The sequence below is a fragment of the Benincasa hispida genome, chromosome 3 (genome assembly GCF_009727055.1).
Source record: "Benincasa hispida cultivar B227 chromosome 3, ASM972705v1, whole genome shotgun sequence".
NCBI classification, from domain to species: domain Eukaryota; kingdom Viridiplantae; phylum Streptophyta; class Magnoliopsida; order Cucurbitales; family Cucurbitaceae; genus Benincasa; species Benincasa hispida.
Genome location: NC_052351.1, coordinates 71,837,105 through 71,861,818, shown reverse-complemented (window position 1 = coordinate 71,861,818; position 24,714 = coordinate 71,837,105). Strand labels below are relative to the sequence as shown.

Below are 24,714 nucleotides of genomic sequence, written 5' to 3'. Positions count from 1 at the left end.
AAAAGAATGTTTGGAATGAAAGATCCAAAATTAAACCTTAGATCATATTTTAGGATTATAAGAAATATTTCTATACTTAAAAAAAAAAAAATCAATTCACATTTTATTAAAAAATCATGGGTAAGATTATTTCAGAGTTAAAAAAATGTACAAGATATCTTTAACATATAAACTTAACTCTGCACTCCAAACACAAATATGTGAACTTAGACAAAACAACCCTGTTGAAGAGATCAAATCTCGTAGTGGGAAATGAGTGATCACTTTGCTTTAAGATTAAGTACAAGAAAGAAGAAAAACAATAACATATATATGTGTAAGTTCATAGGTTAAGCATGCAAAATTTATAGGGAAAGAAGAAATTTACCTCTGAAGAACCTTTTTTCAACTTCCACAGCAATTCTCTGTCCTTTGCAATCGATCTCCCATGTACAATACCATGACATCTCCATAGAGTCTTCCATACTATTCTTTGGTAAGGAGTCAATTTGTGGGAACCTCCTTTTGAAATAGAGAGAGAATTATTTTGTTGTAGGAGAGTTTTACAAAGAATTTTTCTCTGTCGAAACTTAAGAGAGATGAGAGGGGAAGAATGAGTTTAATTTTGGAAACACTGATCACTCAAAGGAAAAATTTCTCCATGTTTTAACGTGAAGTGAGATTGATTTAAAAAAAAAACCACCCACTTTATCTATTAATTAAATTAATTACTAATTATAATAATTAATAACTAACATAAATTAATTAATTAATTTACAAAATTAAATATAAAAAGTTGGACAAAATCCAACCGTGCATGCCCTCATCACAATAATCTATCATGAATAAATTTAAGTTGTGAATTTAAAGTATGTTAGTAATATATTTTGATTACTGATGATAGACTTCAAACTATGAAAACAATCTATAGTGATAGAAGCCAAAATAAACATAATTCAACTGACATAAGACATACATTTTTTATTAAAAAAATTCATACGTTTTAAGAAAATAATGATAAACACTAACAAAATAATAAATAAAAGAAAGCGCGTGTAAAGGACTCGCGGAATTGGGACAAATGGCAATAGGTGGGAATGGAAGTAAGAAGGAAAAGAAAAGAAAAGATGATGGTGAATGATAATGAAGCAGAAGCCTGAGGAAGTGGGGACTCTTTCTTTTTTCTTTTTCTTTTTCTTTTCTTATTTGATGAACACTCACCAATGAGCACTTTTCACCTTTGGGAGCTGTGTTTCCTTTCAATTCTCTCTCCTTTCTCTTCTTCTTCTTATTCTTTTTCTTCCTTATCTCACTCCTTCCTCGCGTGCTTCCCATCACAAGAAGAGAACTCTAAAGAAAACAACCACCACAATGTGCAAAACCCTCTTCTTCTTCTTGTCATTTTCTTCCACCATTGTTGTTTAAACCTCTTTTCCTCTTCTGGGTCTTCAAGAAATGCCATTTTCACACTCCATTTTCCTCTCTCTTTCAACATTTTCATGTAATTTTCCCATTCTTCTTCTTCCTATACCATGAAGCAAGGTCAGTTTTCTTTTCCTTTCCTTCTACTCTTATTGTTGATTCCATAGTTTTGCTTCCAAGAGAAACAGGGAGGAAAAAGACAAGAGAAATGGAATCTCTCTACATTTGGGAATTATTTATTTGCTTGTTTTTTTTGTCGTCTTTTTAATTAATGTATGTTTGTTTATCTTCTTCTGAGTTTTATTTTCAAAAGGAGTTTGTATGTATCCATTTTTATACTCTAGAGAAAAGAAAATGGGAAAAATAGGATGTAGGATTTCAAGGGCATGGGATTTTGTTCATTTCTGTTTTCGGGTGCTTCAATTTTTTCATATGAAGGATCCACACTTTTAGATAGATGTCTATTGATCTTCAAAAATGTATTTTATTTTCTCAGTGAGGTTAATTGTATCGGTAACCAAGAATGCTGACAATTAGTGTTTCATCTGGTTATAAAGATTTTGATTTTATCTGTTCCTTCATTTCCACATTTTAGTTCAATGATCAATTTTCATTTCTTTCCATGGATTGGTTGCCCATTAATGAGCAAGGAAAAGAGATGCAAAGAAAACAGGAACATTAAGAAAATACTCAAAGAGTAGAGACCTAAAACAATTGATTCCAATGTGTTATTCCCCCCAAACCTAACCTCATTCCTTCACAAATGGCCGAATCCTCTGGTTTTTCTATTAGATCTGAATGCTCCAAAGAGTAGCTAATCTGTAATGGTACGAGAACTCTTGTTTAACCAACAAATGGAAAGTTAAAAGAAGCTACTCAAATGAGTCTCAGCAGCTTGATTTAGGATAAAGGCTCATGACAACATCAGCTAAGGGAATAACGGAGCAATTAAAATTCAATAATCTTCACAACGTGAAATATGATTTCCATTCGAATGGAAGAAACAAAGAGGAAAACCAATGTAGCCTTGTAAAGTGCATTTACAAGGCTATGATCACAGCCAATGGAAACAGGTTGAAGCTATATTGTAATGTATGTCGCCCATATTTGCTACTTATTATCTTGAAGGTTGGTTTGCCTCTTTCCAGCAACCATAAGTCCTAGAAATTTTGGACCTTTTGGTTCCTATTTTGGAGGAACCCAAGTTGGCTGACTCTGTTTTTAATGCTTTCTTATCTCCATTGTTATTTATTGATATTGGAAGTGCCTGGCACTTTGGCTTGAGATTTAGAAAGTATAGAAAATTTCAGAAAGGTCCAAGCTTAAAAGGAGGTTCTCATCTTGAAAATTGGAAAAGTGCTTCCATCCTAATTGAGTTTGATGGTTTTGGATCTGGAAATTAGGTAAAGGAACATTTCTTCATTTTCCAAGTCTTTGGAAGTTTTCTTGGAGTGAATGTTGTTAAGTTATGATTAACCTAGAGGGGTCAAGTACGTGCTCATGACGGGTTATCTTAATTTTTTCTTGACCCAAATTCTTTGCAAACCCTTCAATTCATAAATTTTGGGTGGACCACAAAGACACTGGATTAATGTCCTTGATAAGACTCTAAAGTGGGGGATGAGGATTTGAAATTCTTCTAGAAATTTTCTAATGGAGGAAGGAAAAAAGAAAAAGAGCTCTGATGACCAAATTGTTGAATCAGGAAGGGGGGGACTATCATTCGTTCATTCATATGGAGAAAACTATTTTAGCAGACATAAATTGAGATTATAAACTGAGATGGTAATGAAAAAAACAGTCCCCCTCATCTCCAATTGATGTTCATACATTTGTTTCTTATGGCTAGTTTTTTAAGAAGTCTACTGAGGCATGTGCCTAGGGGTGCTTAAGCCCAAGGTGCAGCCTTTGCGCCTCATTTCAAATAAGCGAGGATCCTTGAAGCCTGCTCAAGGCACACGCCTTGATGTTTATGATGTGTACCTGCACCTCAAACTTGATTTCCTACTTTAAGGGAAAAAAGAAATCTTTCTAATTTTTAATAAAGAAATGCACGAATGTTCTAACAATCTTGAATAAGAACTCACTTTTCTTAAACTTTTCATCATCTTATTATTCATTGTACTACTTTTCTTCTATATTAAAAAATATATTTACACTTTTCTATCATGCGGCTCATAAAAAAGTATGTGCTTAAGCCCTGGAGCACTATGGCGCTCTAGTGGCACCTCGAGCTTTAAAAAAACACTACCTATGACGAAAAGGTTAATCGGGATTCTAAGGATCTTTGAGGTTGCGGCTGGTTTGAAGATTAATACTCAAAGACTAAGTATAGTTGTTAACATTGAGAGGGAGAAACTAGAAAGTGATTTACCAAGCAGGATGAATGAAAAGGTATTTTATCTGAACTGTGGCAATGGAGAGGATGAATACTACAAGTATGATCCAAAGGAGGAAATCCATTCTCATTGGTGATTTTGACCTAACTGATGTATTTTGCAAAAGAAAGTCATAATGTTAAATCATTCCTTCTTTTTGTTGCCCCTTAACTCGGAAGCTTTGATCTTTGTGTTTCTAAGAGTTTAATTTGGAGTGGGTGTTTCATCGATCTAAACGAAAACCTTCATCAACATCCCTTGGGTCATCCTTGTAAGTCAAAAGAAGCGTGAGTGGAAGGGAACAATTCAGTATTCCAAAACTACTTCAGAAAGAGACAGGAATCTTATTCAGTATAAGGCTTCTTTTTTATGGTCATTTTCAATTTTCTTTTGTCCAGTTTAAAGTACTTATTAAAAATTTTGAACTTTTGACAATATCCATCTGAAGTTTGCCACTTTTTCCTTTGCTTATTTTGATATCATATTTCTTCTCATGTAGCTGATTTTTTCTCTTGATTTAATTGGAAGCAATTCTCTCTCTATCTCTTTTTCAGGTGTAGAGCGAGGTGATTTGGACACATCTCCTGTGCAAAGTTTGGATGGAAGTTTTAGAAAGTTCATTTCTGGTAACCATTGCTTTTTTTTTTTTTTTTTTGACCCTCTTGATATGTCTACATGAAATTCCCCACTCCCAAGGTTTCTTTCACAGAGTCTTTCATAAAAAGATCATATTCCTAATAGATCATTGTCATAAGTACAATAAACATAGTCTCTAAATTATGTCGAGATCCTTGATTCTGGATTGTTTTGTAATTGAACCTTTAATTCTATATTAGAATCAAATTCAGTATATGAAGCAATTTGATTTCTGGGTCAGGAAATAAGCTTTTCAAATTCGATGGTGCTTAGGTATGTTGATTGTGGACTCAGATAATGGAAAAGACTAAAATTTCTTTTACATTTTTTAACTAAGCTAAATGGACAAAAGAATACAGATTCTGTTAGTTCAGAAATGCTTTTCTCCTCTTGTTGATATTTCATTCTTACTTGAACAGTAAATTTAGTTCCTCATTGTTTGTGAATATTAAAATTGGTTGATGATAAACTTACATGGCATAATGCTTAGTGAATAGGTGGAAATTCATCGAAGTGAAGAAAACTTGAAATATCTACCAATTCCTTAGAAAATTAATCCACTTAGTCTCTTCTAGATGGCTTCTTCCTTCAATAACATTTTGCCAATTCACTAAATATTGTGTCATGCAAGTGTATGATTCATTAGTTTTAACATTCACTAATGGTGATAGACTAAGTTGAAAATTGATAATGCATAATGGACTGAATTGAATTTTTTTAAACAATAGGACTGAAAAAAAAAAAAACTCAAAATAGGGACTAAAGCATACATCTTTTGAGAAATTTGACTGGGTAACTTTTTTTTCTAGAATATTTGTTAATATGTATTTTTTTTTTTTAAAAAATAAAAATAAGTTATTATTTGAAAATAATTGCAAGTATAACATTTTTTTATTTAAATTCTACAAATCATTGAATAATTTTTTTTAGTACAATAGGAATGGAGGAATTCGAACCCACCTCTTGGTTGCTAACACATTCATATCCATATGCCAGTTGAGCTATCATTTTGGCAAAAAATTTCTTATTTTATATTATAGTCACTAACTAACATAAATTGATGACTAACTTATCAATTGATTAACTACAATCATTCATTCTCTTTCGTCTTTTAATTTTTCCTACATTTGAGACTATTTTGAACATTGGATGAGTTTGTAAGACGGCAATAGTTTCTATCCCTTTCCTTTTGAATCATGCTTCTCTATGTTGTCTCTTTAAAATTCCAGTTCATTAAAAATTTCCTTTTACTCTTTTAAATCATTAATGTTAAACCTTTCATTTATCCATGAATTTGAGTCAGTGTTGGGAGAATAGGATATGCTACTAAATGATACTTCAATTATATTCTTATGGTCACAAATCTTATATCAATATGCTACAGGTTTTCTTCAAAATGGTATAGACTTGTCTCCAGCTCAAAGTTTGGATGGAAGTTTTCGAAAACCACACTCGGGTTTGTACTCGATTTAATTTAATATATTTGGTTAAAATACTATTTTGGTCTCGTACTTTTGGACTTTTTCTATTTTATTTCTACATTTTCATGTCCAAATTTAGTTTGCATACTCTTGATTGTTAAATTTAAGTAAGGGAAATGAAAGAGAGAAAATTGAGTTGCATAAATGAATACAAATCTAACGACTATTTACAGGGAAAGTAAATCCAATAACCAAACTCAAATACTAACAAATCTAAGCCTAATAAACTTAATTAGAAACAGAGCTAATTGAAAGCATAATCAAATATACTGTCTGTAAAATCTAATATTATGTAACATTTTTTTTTCATAACAATCACATCAACCTCAACATTCAAACATTTGAAAATGAACATTTATGGCAGTCTCAAACATATCCCCTGGTTCAGCAACGTAGCCGCTCGTTTTGGCTCCGAATCACTTCAGTTTCAAGAGCCATATTCCAACCGGCCTCAAATTGGAATACCCATAACTTTTAGATTTCAAATCAGTGAAATAGAATTCTTTTGAACATGAACCAATAATATGCAAAGCCTTTTTGGTAAGAATTAGGCAGTAAGGATTAATTCGGACTATTCGATTTCGATTAAAATGTTTTAGAGTTTCTTCTAACCTTTGGGATCCTTCTTCCATTTACAGTTTTTTGGCTAGCTAGTTTCAGATTGATCGTAGATCTAAAAACAACGTTGGGCGAGGTCTAGTTTTGGGTTGACTTATACCCATATTAGACAAAGACCCATATTAGACAAAGATAGGGTTCCATCTCAGAGTCATAACCAATTCATGTATCTTCTAAAAATTGTGAGGTTTCTCTATCAAAATATGGAATCCTCAACATGCTTCCTCAAGATCTTTGGGTTCACCATTGTTTTTGGATCCCAATATAATGTTGGACCATATTTTCATTTGAGTCTTATGAGCTTTAATACTAGCTTAAATGAACAGAAGACTTAATCTCAAAGCCAATTGGTAGTTGAAGGAATAAGTATCTTTTAAAGATTGTGAGTTCTCTCCATCTTTCCAATGTGGGATCGTCAACATCGATAAATAATTAAATTAGTTCCCACTATTAGTTTATCGTTAACTTTTCCAAAATAAATTTAGTCTTTATTAACCTTCTCTCAGTAAATTTTGGAACATATTCATATTATGACTTTTCCTGAATGGAAATTATGTTTATTATTTTATTTCTACCTAGTGCGATAAGAATTAACTTTAAGCCATCAATACAAATTAAATTGAAGATTTATTGAAAGAGGACTAAAATGAGATTTTAACCTTGTATATATATTACACATATACTTTTATCTTTCATTGGTTACAAAAACTCTGTAGAATCAGTATTTCACATCCAAATATAATCTTCAAGAGATCAAAATCTTATTATATCAATCTCTTCATCTAAGCGCTTAGAATAAATCTGAAAGTTCAAGGACTAATATAGGATTTTAATCATCATTTGTATGGATAAGATCATGTATAATTTCCCATTGTAGCTTATCCCTTGCAGAAGTGATTTAAACTGATTCACAATAATGCTAAGGTGTGATCCACAGTGTCTTCTTCTGAAGTTTTTTGTTTTTCCCACATAGAAATTAGAATAGCCATTAGGATGTGAATGATCAACAGGTGACAGACTTGTGAATAATGGAAAAGACAAAAAATCAGGTTAGTATAGATACTATGCTAATTTCTTTTCATTTTTCATATACTATTGGCTCAATATTTTCTTGGTTAAATACGTGGTTTAAAATGTCGATGCTGGCAGAAATATTGAGGTCTTAATTTTACAAAAATCTCGATGGAAATATCGATAAAATGTTGATGTTGATGGATATTTTTGAAAAAAATAATAAAAACAAAAGATTCAAAAGATAAATTTAAAGTAGTAAATAAACCTTTTATGATTTTTTTTTGACAAAAAACATTTTATGATTTTAAAACTAGTTAACAAGTCTATTATTTATATTATATTTACATTAGTGACTCTTTGTTTATCATTATTATTATTATTTTGGATTTTCTTACAATATATCGATTCACCATTCATGTCGATGTCGAACTCATGAAAACGTGGAAATATCAATATGTTGATGGAAATTCAATATTATGGTTAAATATATGTATTAGTTACTTACGTTTGGGCATGTTTTCAGTATAGTCCCTCACTTCTTTACTTTACTTCTCCAAATTTCTAAGTAATTGGCAAGAAATATCAGGTTAATTTTTATTCTAATTTGCTTTATCATGTCATGTAAACTTTTCATCAACTGAGTTTATTATTCACGAATGGAGAGGGTGTAACTCAAATTTTGATGAGGGACTAAAATGAAAGGGAAAAAGTCCAAAAATTGGGGACTAAAACCTATATTTTAGCCTTTTATCTTATTTTTAATGTATTTCATGCACCAATATTCATAGATCATTAACATAAAGGTCATCTTATGATTGCAGCTCAATTAGGATATAGTCCATATGGCACTGCCTCGTCAGGCAAGTTTGTTCCTGTTTCAAGAAGAGTATATAAAGTGATGAAGGACTATAAAAGAAAACTTATTGATTTTGAAATCTTTAATCAGAGTCTTGAGAATTGGGTTGTGGAGAATACTTCATCCCATTCAGCAGATGAGGAACCAAATTTTCCATCACCATTTCCAATCGATGAAATTCACGAGCTCGACTTGGCACTTGAAGGAGTTTTGTTTCAGCAACTGTTCCGCATGCCATGTTCACCTTTCTCCGATGATGTAATTGAAGATGAGTTCCTTGCACTTGAAGACTTCTTTCATGCTATCATCAACGGTTTATGGCGCACATTTTGGCATAAGAGCAGACCATTGCCTTTCTTTGTATCCTGCCCCCGTCACTTGGGATCGAAATTCTGTACTGTGGAAAAGGCGATATCAAGGGGAAAGGTGGGAGAACTACAAGGCTTGGGCTTGATTTCTAGAGCTGGAGGTGAGCTGCAAGCACGATGGGATCAAGTGGTGCAGTTTGCTTTATTCAAGCCTAGTGTACTATCAGAAGACGGATTAAAGTTATCGGCTCGTGTTGTTTGTGAAGCTCTCTTTTATGGTTTACATTTACTTATTTCAAGGAGTTTAAGCAAAATCAGTACTATAAAAAACTACGATTCTGTTTTTGTTTTGATATTGGATTCAAAATATGGTGGTGTAGTAAAACTCGGTGGAGATCTTAGCAGACTTGATATTAACTCAGCTGACCCCTACCAATCTGCAGTTGAATGGATGAGAAATTATGCTGAAGTATGTGTTTCACCAGTCGACCGTATATGGAACAAGCTTGGAAATGCAAACTGGGGAGATTTGGGAACTTTACAAATCCTATTGGCAACTTTCTACTCGATAATCCAGTGGCATGGTCTGCCAAGACATTCAATTACATCTTTGGCTTCAGACCATGGTTTGCGTTTACAGAAGCGTTGGATGGAGTGTCGAGTTTTGGAAAATGAAAATACAGTAGTTCCTTTTGAACAGTTTAATGATCATCCTGGAGAGATTGTTGAACTCGAGAATATGGATAACCATTTATACAAGAACCAAACATCACGCTTGAAGCTTCGTCCTGGGAAAATACTCGTAGTTGATGATCAAAGACAAGGACAAAAAAGCTTTCAGGTGCAGGGATCCTTGGTGGGTGTTAATAACCGTTCTCTATACACTGCTGTTTCGGTAGATTATCCTGCAGAGTTGTTGACACTTTATGTTGGTGCTCACGTGTCAAATCTCGAGCCGTCTTGGGAGGATATGAGTCTTTGGTATGAAGTACAGAGACAAACAAAAGTACTGAACATCTTAAAGTCACAAGGCATATCAAGCAGATACTTACCTGAAATAATTGCCTCTGGCCGAATCCTACATAATGGTCTCTGTAAGAAGGAGACCCCGGGGGGACGATGTGATCATCCCTGGTGTGGGACGCCAGTGCTTTTGACATCACCAGTTGGAGAGCAGCTTTCATGGATAGTTGCTCGGGATGGCCCATTCTCTTCTGAAGAGGCGATCCGTTGTTGCAGGGACTGTCTAGCTGCTCTAAGAAGTGCATCTCTAGCTAGTGTCCAACATGGTGATATCTGCCCTGAGAATATAATACGCGTTGTAGATGTGCAAGAATCAAGAAATAGTTACTCATACATTCCAATATCTTGGGGACGTGCTGTTTTGGAAGACCGGGATAGCCCGGCTGTGAATTTACAATTTTCATCCTCTCATGCTCTCCAGCATGGGAAACTTTGTCCATCTTCAGATGCTGAGAGCCTCATTTATCTCCTCTATTTTATTTGCGGCGGATCAATGGAGCAGCAAGACTCCATTGAATCTGCATTGCAATGGAGGGAAACCAGTTGGGCAAAGCGGATAATTCAGCAGGAGCTGGGCGAAGTTTCGGCCCTGTTGAAGGCATTTGCTGATTATGTGGATAGCCTTTGTGGAACACCATACACGGTTAACTACGATATATGGTTGAAGAGATTGAGCAGGGCGGTTGATGGCTCGTCGGATAGAGGCAAGACAGTTGAGGAAGTTGCCATAACATTGAAGTCGGAAGATGTGGCTGAGTCTTCAGGAACATCAGGAGTTGGTGCTTAAGTTGCATTCTTTTGGATGAGGCTGATGAATTCAGGTTAACTATTACATTCCATTGCTAAGGTTTGAGTGGGGATTCATTTTTTTTTTTTTTTTTTCAAAAAATGAGAGTTGAATTGTATGAATTTTACCATTTTTCTCCTCCTGAGGAATATGATTTTGTGAAGTAGGCTGCCATTGCAATGTTTGTTACCACTGTAAATGTATAATGTATGCTCAAAATTTATGAAATCATGTTTATGCTTTTTTCATTATTGCGTGTGTATTTGATTTAATGTTTTCATGCTTTGAATAAGGTGTTTTAGAAAACCTACTATACAAATTAGGTTAAGCATATTTTACCTTTTAGAATGAAAAAAAGTCACTTTCGTTGACGACTTAAATGAAAATGCCAATTCTTCTTGGGATGAAATTCAAGAACACCACCACTTGGAAATTTTCCTATCCTCTGAAAAATTGAGGTTAATGGTTTGTGAGAACCAATCTCAAAATGAAAAAAGAAAAATAACAATTATAGTGTGATTATCTTGAGAGAATTAGAGAGTTTTTCACTCAAACGTTTCTGTAATGCACCTTCTTCCTTTTCTAGGTCTATTTAGGCGTGAGATCCTAAATGTGGATGGTGATCCATGGTCTTTTGATAACTCCCACATATAGGAGTTGTTATTATTTAGTTTAATAAATTAAATTAAATTAATAATAATAAATAAATAAATAATTAAATCCATTTAAATCATATTTAAATGAACATCCCTCACATAATCTATATAATTAATTCAATAAATTTAATTAAATCAAATAATTAATTAATTCTACAATTAATTAATCACCAAATTAAATATCAAATATTCAATTTAGCCTATATTTTGAATCATATTTAGTTATATTTCTTTCATAATCTATAGTTTTAATGTTCATCTGATACGCTTTAATATTAACCTACAGTTTTAATATGAATCCAATTCATATTAAATTAATATTTGAATTCATTCAAATATTTAATTCTCTCATAAATTAATTTTGAATAATATTCAAAATTAAATGTATATTATAAAGTTTAATTAAAATATACACTTTATATCATAATGTATCGTTATACAGTATAGTGTTTTCCAAAATAAATTTGAACATTTCAAAAACTCTATTCAAGACATAATTACCTCAATACCTTTTACAAGCTAGGAAGGGGATCTCGTAGACCTACATATCAGAACCTTCAACGATATAAGATTAATTTGCTAAACTCATTAACCACATTAACCAATATTTGTTAATTGTGAGTATCCATTAAAGACCTATAGTTGCACAATTCTCATTGCAGATATATTTCTATGTCCACGGATATAAACTAATAATAGCAAATTAGTCCTTCACGAGTGTTCGTAACGTCAACTAGGTCAAATTACCGTTTTACCCTTGGGTTACCTCTATATCCTCAAGTACCAGTGCTCCTGTAATGAACAACCTATTCATGGTCCAACTATTGAACAGAAACCTCTCTCGGGCCAGTGAGAGGGTAGGACCCTTTGTTCAAGTCCCGGAGACATCACTTAAGGGAACACTCATCTATTTGCCCAAAAGTCGAGAAGGAGAGAAATCCATCTTGTATTATTATGTTCCCAACCCCCACTCAATCTTGTCCCCAAAATGGTAGGCATATTGAGTCGGTGAACTAACCACTCTCACCATACAAATCAAAGGACAATCACTCGTGAACAAAAGTTCATAATACACTAAGGATTAATACTAAATTGCCTAGGTCATCCTATTGAAATAGAAATCTAACTAGTCAATGGAGTTATATCTAGTGGTTACTCTTTCGCAGTTCGGTCTTAGCAAACTCATTGCATAAGATACCCCACTCGCATGTCACCTATACGAACGTGCTAGATCATTGCATTTGTATCAAATACACAGTGAGCTATATCCATAGTGTTACGAGGATAAGACACCCATCCCTATCCCTATACTATAGACCCTTTAGGCTATATCTTGAACATTGATCATGTATGTCTCCACATATAGTTCAAGACTCATAAGACAACCTAAGATGTTAGTTTATTGGATTTAGGGTTATTAAGACAAAACAAATACAATACAATCAATGAAACTTATTGAAATAACATTGATAACTCTTTATTGATGATAGTTCATTATTTACATTTTCTATCTATGAGTTTTATGACATAAAACCCAACCTTATATTAGATATAAGGTATGTTTCTTTTAATATATGATATTAAATTAGTTTATATATATATATATATATATATATATCATGAAAGAAAAAATAATTTCTGTTTAATTAAATAATTTTGTTATTAGGGAAGGGAGTTATTTGATAAAATATACCCTTCCCCGTTATTCTCTCATTAACTAGTATTAGAAGTGGGAAGGATTGAATTTTCATCTTTTCCTTCCATTCTAGTATAAATATAGGTGATGTGATGAGATCCTTAACACTTTCTCAAAAATCGAGAACATTCGTCACATTCTAAATTAATCTTGAAGCTCACATACTCTCAACGATTCTCTACCCCGAGAATACCAAGGTTTCCACATGGTGGTGTCCGATTGATTAGAAAATTTGCTCCATTTTCTGGTTGCTTGTGAGTTCGAAAGGAATTTGAAGAATTCGCGATTTCGAGAAGAATGTGAAGTATTTTTTTGGACTACAAGGGTATGTGATCTGGATCTTTTCTTCCTCATTAATTTCTATACAAAAGCATGCTTATTAGATTATGTATATACGGTTTCCATCTCTATATTTTCTGTATGTTCTGTAAAATTAGAATTCGAACATGATCACTTCCGTAATGGGTATTCGCGTATTCTTTCATGCTTATGCAACACGGTAAACTGGTTGCTTATGCCTCTGGCCAGTTGAAGAACCATGAACGAAATTATCCTACTCATGACTTAGAGTTGGCAACAGTAGTTTTCCCTTGAAAATTTGGAGACATTACTTGTATGAAGAGAAAATACAGAGTTTCGCAGACTACAAGAGCTTAAAATACTTTTTCACTCCGAAGGAGTTAAATATGAGACAGCACCAATGATTGGAATTAGTGAAAGATTATGACTATGAAATTTTGTATCATCCAGGCAAATAGTATAATCCACGAGAAGGATTCATCATCTTGTTCCATCTTCCACATTTGGTACTGAGCTTTAGCGCCAAAAGTGGTTAGATACAAAGCATCGTTAAGGGATCCGAAGACATATGCAGAATAGAATTGGTTGTGGGGAAGAGAAAATTGATCCAACTTGTAATCTTCTAAATCCAAACGGTATATGACGTCGTTATGGTGTGTTTATAGTTTGTGTAGGTCATCGGTTCCAACCCAATAAAGGGCGCCATTGAAGTAATAAGCGCCCTTGGTATGAATGAAAATAGGAAGAAAACCGAGAGGATGAGGACGAAGACGAAGAGTAGTCCCAAATGTAGAAATCTCCATAAAGATTGAAGATTCATCAGAAGAGTCATTATATGTAAATCTAAGGAGTTTGAAGTACTTTGTGTTAAGACTAAATCCGAAGCCGTAATAGTATTTTTTAAAAATCTATTGTTAGTAATAGAATAGGAGGAAACATGGAGATACTCATTTGTGATGGATTTAATATGCAAATTACTAAATATTCTATTTGTTCAAAGCGAAAAGAACACAACAGAGAATTTTGGAAAATGCAGAAGAATATATAGGATTGAAGGTAAATGGCGGCAAGGCTGCTGTTCATCACTCCCATGTGTACATATTTAGGGTCAAAATCCATACATTGGATGTTTTTGGGGCCAGGAGAAGTAGAAGTTTGAGCAACCCAAAGAAAAAAGATCGGAATCAAACTGAACCTTCACAGTATTCTTCCATGATTTACATACCTGAAGGCAAGCTTGTAAATCGAAGATGCTGAGTTTGGAGAATATTAATTGATGAAGAATATCGAGTGGAATCTCTAAATTTGTGTTGCTACTCTTCTTCTCCATCTTAATCCCATCCTACTACCAAACTGTAACAGAGCAATTTCAAAGAAGAAGAAAGTCTACACAAACCCTAACTATACTCGAATCTGACCTTTGTCGTCTCGGAAGATGAAGCAAAAAACAGGGGGCGAGGCAAGGCAGCCACGGCTCTCCACTAATTTACATATTATCCAATTTATAATTTTAGTTATTTTATTTTATATATTTAATATTATTATATAAATATATTATTATATTATATTTTTTTCATATCCGTATTCTCGTTGTGTTCTTTAATTTCATAACACGTTATCAGCATGAGCTCCTGTCGTTTTTCTCGCTAAAGGTAGGTTTTAAGAGTATGTCAGTTTTTCCATCGTTATAATTAATAAATTTAATGTTATTTTGCATATTCAATATTTATTAAATTTTTAACATAAGTACAATATTTTATAATAGTGTTGCCATGACAAATCTCACAAAATTAGAATTTGTCACCCTTGATATTAACGACAATAATTATTTTTCATGGGTACTTGATGCCGAAATTCACCTGGATGCTATAAACTTGGGAGAAATAATTAAAGAAGGAAATACGACATTTAGTCATGACAAAGCAAAAGCTATGATTTTCCTTTTTCATCATATCCACGAGAGATTGAAAATGGAGTAATTTACAATAAAAAATCTTCGTATCTTGTGGAAAAATTTGAAAGAGAGGTATCATAATTTTTTTTTAAAAAAGTTATTCTTCCTAGAGCTCGTTATAAATGGATGCATTTGAGGCTACAAGATTTCAAATCAGTAAGTGAGTACAACTCTGCATTATTTAAAATAAGTTCAAAATTGTTGTTATGTGGAGAAAAACATTACTGATGCTGATATGTTAGAGAAGACATTTTCTATATTTCATGTCTCGAATATACTCCTATAGCAGCAATATCGAGATAAAGGTTTTAAACAGTATTTTGAATTAATTTTATGTTTTCTCGTGACCAAACAAAATAACGAGTTATTGATGAAAAATCATGAATCTCGACCAACTGGAACGATACCATTCCCTGAAGTGAATGCCGTGAATTTTAATAATAATCGAGGTCGAGGTTGTGACCGTGGCAAAGGAAGAAATAATTATTATTTTTGTGGTGGTCGTTCTAATCATTTAAATTTCAAAAGAACCACACAAAATGATGATCACAAAGGAAAAACTCCACAAGATAAAAGTTCAAAGAGTGTTGAAAATAAATGCTTCCGATGTGGAATGACTGGGCATTGGTCACGTACCTGTTGTACGTCAAAACACTTAGTTGACCTCTATCAAAGCTTCCTTGAAGGAAAAAGATAAAAATGTAAAAGCAAATTTTTCATACCAAGATAATGACATATTTGACCCATCTCAAATGACAAATATGGATGTGGCGGACTTCTTTCAATCTCCTAAAGAGAAGTTGGCACAGTTGGTGGCACATCAAGTGTTTCTTTTGATTTTGAGAATATCTAGACTTAATGTTATTTTGTACAATCCAAGTCTGATTACTCACCTTTTACACGTGGTAGAGGTATAACCTTTATTGCATTATTGGTGTATGTTGATGATATATTGGTGACAGAACTCTCATTTCATAAGACTACTTTTGTTAAAAAGTTTCTTAAGGATCTTTTTAAGCTTAAGGATTTGGGACAAGCCAAATATTTCTTGGGTTTAGAGTTATCTCGTTCCCACCAAGGTCTTTTCCTTTCCCAGAGGGAATATTGCTTATAAATCTTTGAAGACACTGATTACCTTGATGCTAAGCTAACCCTGTTGCCTATGAATCCTAACATTAAGCTTTCAAAGGACATTGGTACTTTGCTGAGAGATGAAAAAATCACTTGTTATGGAAGATTGATCGGACGTCTTTTATACTTATAGATATCACGACCTGACTTATGTTTTGTTGTTCACCATTATCGGCCCTAATTGGTTTTTCACCATCTTCAATACGTTCACCACTAAATATCACGTCTTGACTCAGTGTAAGCTAACTTTATTTAACTTTAGTTAAAGTATATGCTGTAGAACTAATTACATACTAGTGGGTTTCTTTTCACCTAGGCATAGAGCCTCCTAGACGTTGGTATAATTACATCGAACTGAGTTAAGAAATCTATGTTTTCTATTTCTCTCTTATCTCTTCCAGTTGTTTTTGTTTTTGTCTGACATCTTTTCTAGCTTACAACATCATTGTGATTCATTCTTCTTTATTTCAGGTCTGACTATGTAGTATATGAAATGAGAAAGATTTATTTTACATTTTAGTAATTTCTTTGATGTAAGAAGTATAAGGTTAATTGGATAACATTCTAAGTTAATTCCCTTTTTACTCCACTTGTAATAAAACTTTATAAATAGGAGCCTTTCTCTCTTGTATAAAAACAATTATTAGCACTTCAAAAAAAGATGCACAAAGTGAAGGAACTCTAATGGGAGAAAACCTTGGGCAGAAGTGGATTGACCAAATTCCATTTTCATCGAATATATAGTTTATAGTAAACAATTAAACAAGATATGCATTTGTTTCTAAATTACAATATGCTTTAGAAAGAATTAAAGGGCTTCAAGAAACCTCGCCTTTGAAGTACTTTTCTTCACGTTTTCCCTCGAATAAATCACGAGCTCCTTCAAGACCTTCTTCAAGATTAACCTCGAACAAAATCAGACACTACCACAATAGTTACCTTGGTATTCTCAAGGTGAGAACCCAGGAGTGGTGGGCTCTGACTATTTTGGTTAAGAAGGAAAACTTAATGTAAAGGAGGAAGATTGAGAACTCTAAAAAAACTAAGACAAAACAAACAGAACACTTCTGTATTTTTCTTTCTCAATCGTCCAACCAACTTTTTTTTTTTAAAAAAGAAGAAAATATTTTTCTTTTATTCTCCTTGCCAAAAATAACCACTACCCACTCACGTGGGTGGAGAGAAAAGGAGTGGAAGGGAGTTGTAACTCTCTTCCTTATTATAAAATAATAATAATATAAATACAAATATGATAACTAACTTATCATATTATATATATTAAATTATATGTGATATCAAATATAACATATAACCTATAGTTTTAATATTGTATCACATACAATATAAACTATAATTTTTTTTCTCTTTTATATGACATTTAATATAAATCATATTTATATTAAATTTAACAACTATGAATCCAATTCATTTGATGACCTCTTTTTTATTTTCCTTCTTGTTTTAGGGATGTGTGATGAAGGTGGGGGCTTTTGTTTAGTGAATAAAATGGATGTGTGTGCAAGCGTTCTAGTCCAGTAAGAATAAAATAGTAGTGTGTTTAACTTAAATTTTATTTTTCATAGGATAACTTCATTGTTTATGAATGAGACTTCAAATCAAATTCGTTCTAGTCTAGTAAGATTATTAGGGAAAAGAAAACCTATTAAATTAGTTTCATCAGCATGGGAACATTTTATTAAAGTAGAAGGATGTGATCATGAATATTCTAAGGTTGCTTGTAAGTACTGTGGGGTTACGTATGCCTGTGATTCCAAGAGAAATGGTACAACAAATCTAAAAAGACATATAGAGAAATGTAAGAAGAAGATAAATAATCCAAAGATTATGTTGAAGGAGAGGGAGATTTTGAAAGTAGTTTGATGGCTACATCCTTCACTTAAGAAAATTGTAGAACAATGCTTGCTTGTATGGTCATATTAGATGAATTTTCATTTAAGTTGTAGAAAGTGAAGGATTTTGTAAATTTTGTTAGGTATTAAATTTGAAGTTTTTTTTAATTCCATCAAGAGTAGCTATTGCAAAGAATTGTTTTCAAATGTACGTGGGGGAGCAAAAAAAGTTAAAGAGTTGACTCAAAGTAGTCAAAGAGTTTGTTTAACAACTGATACATGGACTTCCGTGTAGAATATTAATTATATGATTATAATGGTTTATTTCATTGATTGTGATTGGAATTTGCACAAAAGTATTCTTAACTTTTGTCAAATAGCTAATCATAGAGGAGATACAATAGGTAGAGCAATTGGAAAATGCTTAGAAAGTTGGGGTATTGATGGGCTTTTTACCATAACGGTCAATAATGTAAGTTCAAATGATAGAGCTATTGCATATTTGGTTAAAAAGTTTAGAGGCTGAAATGGAATGGTGTTAGATGGTGAATTTTTTCAGGGATGTTGTGCTCATATCCTTAATTTAACAGTTAATGATGCTTTAAAAGATTTGCACATGTCTATCGTGTGAATTAGAAATGCTGTGAAGTATGTTAGGCCATCTCCTGCAAGATTGCAAATATATAATGATTTTGCTAAAGAAGAAAAGATGTCTTACAATAGATGTTCCAACACAATGGAATCCAAATTTCACTATGTTGGACAAAGCGATTAAGTGTGAAAAGACATTTGAAAGATTCAAAGAGCATGATCCCAGTTATTTGCCAAATGATGATATGCTTACTATTGAAGTTTGGGATAATGCAAAAGTGTTTATAGAGTTCCTAAATACTTTCTCAGAGGTAACGATAAAGTTTTCAACATCTATCTCTGTGACTTCAAACATATTTTTTCATGAACTATGTTTGATCCAAGAAATAATACGTGAATACTTGTTGTATGAGAATGCATTATTGAGTCAGATGATATTACGCATGCAAACAAAATTCAACAAGTAATGGGGTATAACTACAAGTGAGAAGACCAATTTACTGTTATATGTTGCTGTAGCTCTTGACCCTAGATACAAGTTGACTTCTTTTAGTTATTGTTTTAATGAATTTTTGGAGGAAGAAAGTGCAAAAAAAAAAATGGACGAATAAGGTTGAAGAAGCATTTAGTCGCTTGTGTGATGATTATTGTATAAGATGTCAATGCCAAAAGAACAATATCCACAAACACAATCATCTACACCTATTGAAGGATTTAGCTTTCAAAGTCAAAGTGAAATACCTTCTATCTCATCTAGTGGATTGAGTGTAACTGGATCTTATAAGGTACGTGCTGCGGTTCATGATAGATTTAAACAAAGTAATAAAATAGGTCCAGATGATGCTAAAACAGAGGTGACTCGTTATCTAGGTGAGACTCGTATAGAAGATGAAAATTTAGATATGCTAAATTGGTGGAAGTTGAATTCTTCTCGATTTAAGATTATTAGCCTAGTAGCCAAGGATAACTACAATATTCCTATATCTACTGTGCCATTTGAGTCGGCCTTTAATGCTGGAGGATGAGTGTTAGATTCTTTTCGAAGTTCATTAACTCCTCAAACTATAGAGACACTCATTTGTGCTAAAAATTGGCTTCAATCTAAACATTTGGATGATATGACTGAAGAAATTGATGGGCTAAAGAAATTGACGAGGGTAATAAATAATGTTATCGTAATGACTACAAATTTTATTTATTTCATTATTTGGCAATTTTCATTTATGAGCTAATTGTTTTCCATTTTGATCTAAAATTCATAAACATATGAATGGAGATGAAAGCTTCCTTTGAGAATTTGAATTATGATTCTATGGTTCTAAGTTTTTACTCTTAAATTTTATTTACATATGTTTTTTTTTATTTGTATTAAAACTAAACTTGTTAAGTATTCAACTTTTTTTTTTTCCATAGAATCTTGAAGTATGATGATCGAATTAGAGTACGTGATGAAGATGAAGATAAAATACTTGACGAAGGGTTTTGGGAATAATTGTATAGAATGTTGATGAATTTTCCTTTCCCCCTTTAAAAAACTTTGTTTTCATTTTACAAAACTTGTATTTCCTCTCTTTCAATTTTTGTTGATCATTTTTTGTGCTCTTTTAATTTGTAAGTGCAGGTGGAGTTTTGGATTTGTTTGTTGTTGACCATTTTCGGATTTATACCTAAAATTATATATGCAATTTATGTTGTCATGTATGTTTGTTATTTATTGATGAATTAATTTTTAGATGGAAATTTTGTGATGAGTTATCCAAGTTGTTGACTATTGAAAATTGTTCCAAGTTAATAATAGGAGTAATAACTTAAAAGCAAAGAAAGATGAAGGNCTTGTTTCAGGTCGGTTTCCCTTGAAAATCGACCCGACTCGATCCAATTTCACCCTTAATTTTAACAAACTAATTTCGCAAATGTCTTCTATTTATTTATTTTACATTTATTTCATCACTTGAATTGTTGAATTATTAAGGGGTCATTTGATAAGCAGTTAATTTTTAGGCTCCATTTAGTAATCATTTGGTTTTTCACTTTTGTTTTTTAAAATTAAGCCTATATCATCCACATTTCTTATAAGTTAAAATCCTACTTTCATATAAAGAAAATAAGTTGAAAAACCCAACATATATATTGTAATGTTCTAAAAAGAAGATGGAAATAAAAGAGATAACCATAATAGTAAAATATAACAAACCAACATTTAATTCCTCATATTTTACACCATCACACAAACATACACAAATGCACACAAATACACAAAAACATCATAGTATGTTGAATGCTTGGAAATTACTGAGAAGAACATATATAATACATCATTAGTTCAACCTGTGGCATATGAAAGTAAGGTGCCTAAAATAGGCATGCCTCCAAGTTTTACTAATCAAAAGAGGAACCCAAATCCCCCAAAACCCAAAAATGAAACCAAGTGCTATGCTTAAATAAAACCACTCATCAATTATATGATTTTCATCACCTTCGTCTTTTGGTTCTCCCGTTTCTACATTTGGAGTGTTCCCTTCCATTTGGCAACTGTTGATTAGTGGAGGCCCGCATAAATGGTTTCCAAGAAAGCTGGATGGATCTAAGCGTTGGAGTTGTGTGCTGCTTGGAATTTGACCTGACAAGTTGTTGTAAGACAAATTCAAGTAACTCAAGAATGTCAAGTTGGACATGCTTTGGGGTATTTGCCCCCAAAGTTGGTTCCTTGACAAGTCAAGAGACTCTATGCTTTTCATCGTTCCAATGTGTTGTGGAATATTTCCTCTTAAATTATTCCCGGAGAGATTTAAAGATATCAAGCCAAAGAGAGCTGTAATTTCTTCAGGGATTTCTCCGGATAAATTATTGTATGAAAGGTCCATGCTAGTCATAAGGCCAAGTATTTTTTGGTACTCGAATTCTTTTCCTTTGGTGGTGACAAATGCTTGCTCAAAAACTTCAAAACTAGAACCACTAACGTAGTAAAAAATTTGACTTGAAAAACGCCATTCTGTAGCCATAACTGGAAAATTACCAAAGCAATGTGGTATCTGGCCAGTTAAATTGTTATTCCCAATGTCCAAGATTTGAAGCGATGAGAGATTGCAAAGTTGGTGTGGGATTAGACCACTAAATTGATTGGATCGAAGGCCAAGAAGCACGAGGTTTGACAAATTTGTACCAATCCAAGGTGGTATGCTTCCACGAAATGCATTGAAACCAAGATCTAATGACATCAATTGAAAGCACTTTTGTAGAGGTGAGTGAGATGAAATTTCTCCAATAAGATTGTTGTTGCGTAGGTTCAATGACATTAGTTGGGTTAGACTACCCATAGAGTTTGGTAAATTGCCAGACAAATCATTGTTATTCAACTTCACTAACATTAAGGATGTCCATTTTGACCAACAATCAGGAATTCTTCCAGATAAACGATTGTGTCCAAGAAAAAGAAGGTTTAATTGATTGGTTTCTCTTGAATGACAAAGGAAGTGATCAAGGTTTCCTGAGAACGAGTTATTGGAAAGATCAAACTCCAAAACGTTGGAGGATATGCGAGGCAAGCTGCCATGAAATTTATTGGAAGCGAGGTATATGTTGCTGAAGGTAAGAACAAAACTAGGGACTCGACCTGACAATTGGTTGTGAGAGAGATTTAAGTACGAAGAAGAAAAATTTGGATTAGGAAAGCTCCAAAACATATGTGGAACCATGCCCGAAATTCCGGTATTAGACAAATCAATAGAAAAAACCATATTTTGTGGTTTGATCCATATGGGAAATTGGGGACCTAAGTTGCAAGAACGTAAATGTAATCGATAAAGCTTAAAAGGAGGAGACCATCCATTAGAGAAATTCAAAGTTAAATTATTCCCTGATAGATCTAAGTCTATCAAGTTCACGAGATTGGCAAAGCTAACTTCAGATACCATGCCTTCCATGCAATTATTTGAAATGCTTAGTGTTTGTAATCTCGACATAGATCCTAAGCTTTTTGGAAGACTTCCATTTAATTTATTTTCAGCAAGATCCAAAAAACTCATTGAACCTAAATTTTGTATCGACTCTGGAATTGGACCAGAAATGAAGTTATTTGAAAGATCGAGGTATCTCAAACTTCTTAACTTTGGAAGATTATTTGTCAAATGACCTGAAATATTATTCCTACTTAAATCTAAGTTCATCAAACTATTTGCGAGACACCCAGAAAAGCTGTCAAAAAATTCAGATAATTTTCGATTAAAATTATTTTGGTACAAATAAATGGTGTTCAAGTTGCAAAGAGATCCCATTGATTTTGGTGTACTCCCTTCAAGTTTATTGTTTGAAAGGTCAATAAGCACTAAGTTAGTGAGGTTGGCAATGTGGGGTGAGATCTCCCCTTGTAAGTCAAGAGAGATAAGGTACAAATATTGAAGATTATGGAAAGAATAGAAAGAAGTGGGAATGGAGGTTGAAGTGAAATTGTTGAATGAAAGATCAAGATATGTAACAGTCGATAAGGTTTGAAAATTATTTGGAATTGGGCCTTCAAAATTATTTGACCTTAGGTCTAAATAAGAAATTTTTGGAAGACTAAACAACCATTCTGGTAGTGTGGAATTTAAGTTATTATATTGTAAGATGAGACTCTCAAGGGATGTTAAATTTGAAAAGCCTTTAGGAAAAGAACCAAGAAAATCACATCCAGATAGATCAATTGAAACAAGGCTACCAACAGTTGACATCCATTTTGGAATAGAGAACAAACCGAAGTTGTTATATGAAATATCAAAAATTGAGAGTGAAGTGAAATTCACCTGGCTCAAAGGTGTAATATGATTGAGCTCACAGCCAGACATGTGAAGTTCTACTAGATAAGGAAGCTTATTGATCTCTAACAACCAATTAGACACTTTACTAAGGTTTACTTGGCTCAAATCCAAACTCAACAATGAACGAAGACCTTGAAGCCATTGAAGGTTTTCACTATACAATAATTTAGCGTCATCGAGAAATCGAAAATTACCTCGCAAACTCAAATATTGCAAGTTAGATAAATTTCCAAGCTGATAAGGTACCAATCCTTGAAACCCTGAACTTGTGAGGTTAAGATAATTCAAACTTGTTAGTGAACCAAAGAAGCTTGGGATCGGAATCCCTCCGAAATCATTATAACTGAGATCGATACGACTTATATGGCTCAAATTTAAGATCGAGTCACTTAAACTTCCCTTCAACTTATCATTGAGAAAAGAATTCATCTCCTTCAAAGTATTCCAATTAACAAACCTATTTCCAAGGTTGAGTTGTTTGACATGTCCAGTTAAGCTGTCGCAACGAATTGCAGCCCATTTACAACAATCTGTCCCAACGAGCCATGATGAGAGACGGTTTGATGGGTCAACAAGCACTTCTTTGAATTTCAAAAGTGCTTCTCGCTCGATTTCAATACAAGCTGCATGTGATGCATTTCTCTTACCCATGCCTTTGGTTGCCATGAGACATGAAATGAGGACAAGGATTTCAAAGCCTACTGCAAATTTGAGTCTATCCATATTGATTTCATGTACCAATTCCAATACAGATTGAACGACTTGTTATTAATAAGAAGCCCAATCAAGTTGGTCAAACAAATTATCACTATCAATCATCTACGAAATTTCTGGTGAAAGAAAATTATTTGATTATTGCAAAGCAAAGTCACACAATAGTTATAATTTATAAATAAGTTTATGTTGTACTAATCCATGCCCCTACTTTCATAAATTTAAATATATTTGTCAATCAAGTATTGACAAGAAAATTAAATAAGTCTTTTTCAAGGAATGAATGGTTGAATTTTTTTGAGTTGTACTTAAAAATAAAGAAATAAAAAAGACCTATGGCCATGACCCTGCCCTGGTTGGTTATTATTATTATTCATAAAATTTTTTTTACACACTATCCGCCTTATTTGGTAATCGTTTGGTCTTGAATTTAGGTTTATGAAAATGAAGTTTTTTTATAAGTATAAGAAAGTTGAATTATCAAAAACGAAAAATAAAATGATTACTAAACAAGACTTAAATGA

General features: G+C 32.9%; 2 protein-coding genes across 5 annotated transcripts; one reads left to right on the top strand and one right to left on the bottom strand.

Annotated features, from left to right (window-relative positions):
* The first annotated feature begins 1,111 nt into the window (after positions 1 to 1,111).
* On the top strand, positions 1,112 to 10,753 carry LOC120073807. Of its 4 annotated transcripts, none has more exons than XM_039026660.1 (4): positions 1,112 to 1,521; positions 4,334 to 4,405; positions 5,800 to 5,871; positions 8,350 to 10,753. In XM_039026660.1, exons 1-4 carry the CDS (start codon positions 1,512 to 1,514, stop codon positions 10,500 to 10,502), a joined length of 2,307 nt encoding a protein of 768 aa, XP_038882588.1. In that variant the 5' UTR covers positions 1,112 to 1,511; the 3' UTR covers positions 10,503 to 10,753. The 4 variants fall into 4 exon arrangements, with proteins under 4 accessions (XP_038882588.1, XP_038882590.1, XP_038882591.1 ...); XM_039026662.1 differs by lacking the exon at positions 1,112 to 1,521 and having other exon boundaries at positions 4,336 to 4,405; positions 8,350 to 8,388; positions 8,475 to 10,753; XM_039026663.1 differs by lacking the exons at positions 1,112 to 1,521; positions 4,334 to 4,405 and adding an exon at positions 7,488 to 7,563 and having other exon boundaries at positions 5,856 to 5,871; positions 8,350 to 8,388; positions 8,475 to 10,753.
* Positions 10,754 to 20,998: 10,245 nt separating this feature from the next.
* Positions 20,999 to 24,142, bottom strand: LOC120073704 (receptor-like protein EIX1). The gene has a single exon (XM_039026502.1). It carries the CDS (start codon positions 24,140 to 24,142, stop codon positions 20,999 to 21,001), a length of 3,144 nt encoding a protein of 1,047 aa, XP_038882430.1.
* Between the last annotated feature and the right edge of the window lie 572 nt (positions 24,143 to 24,714).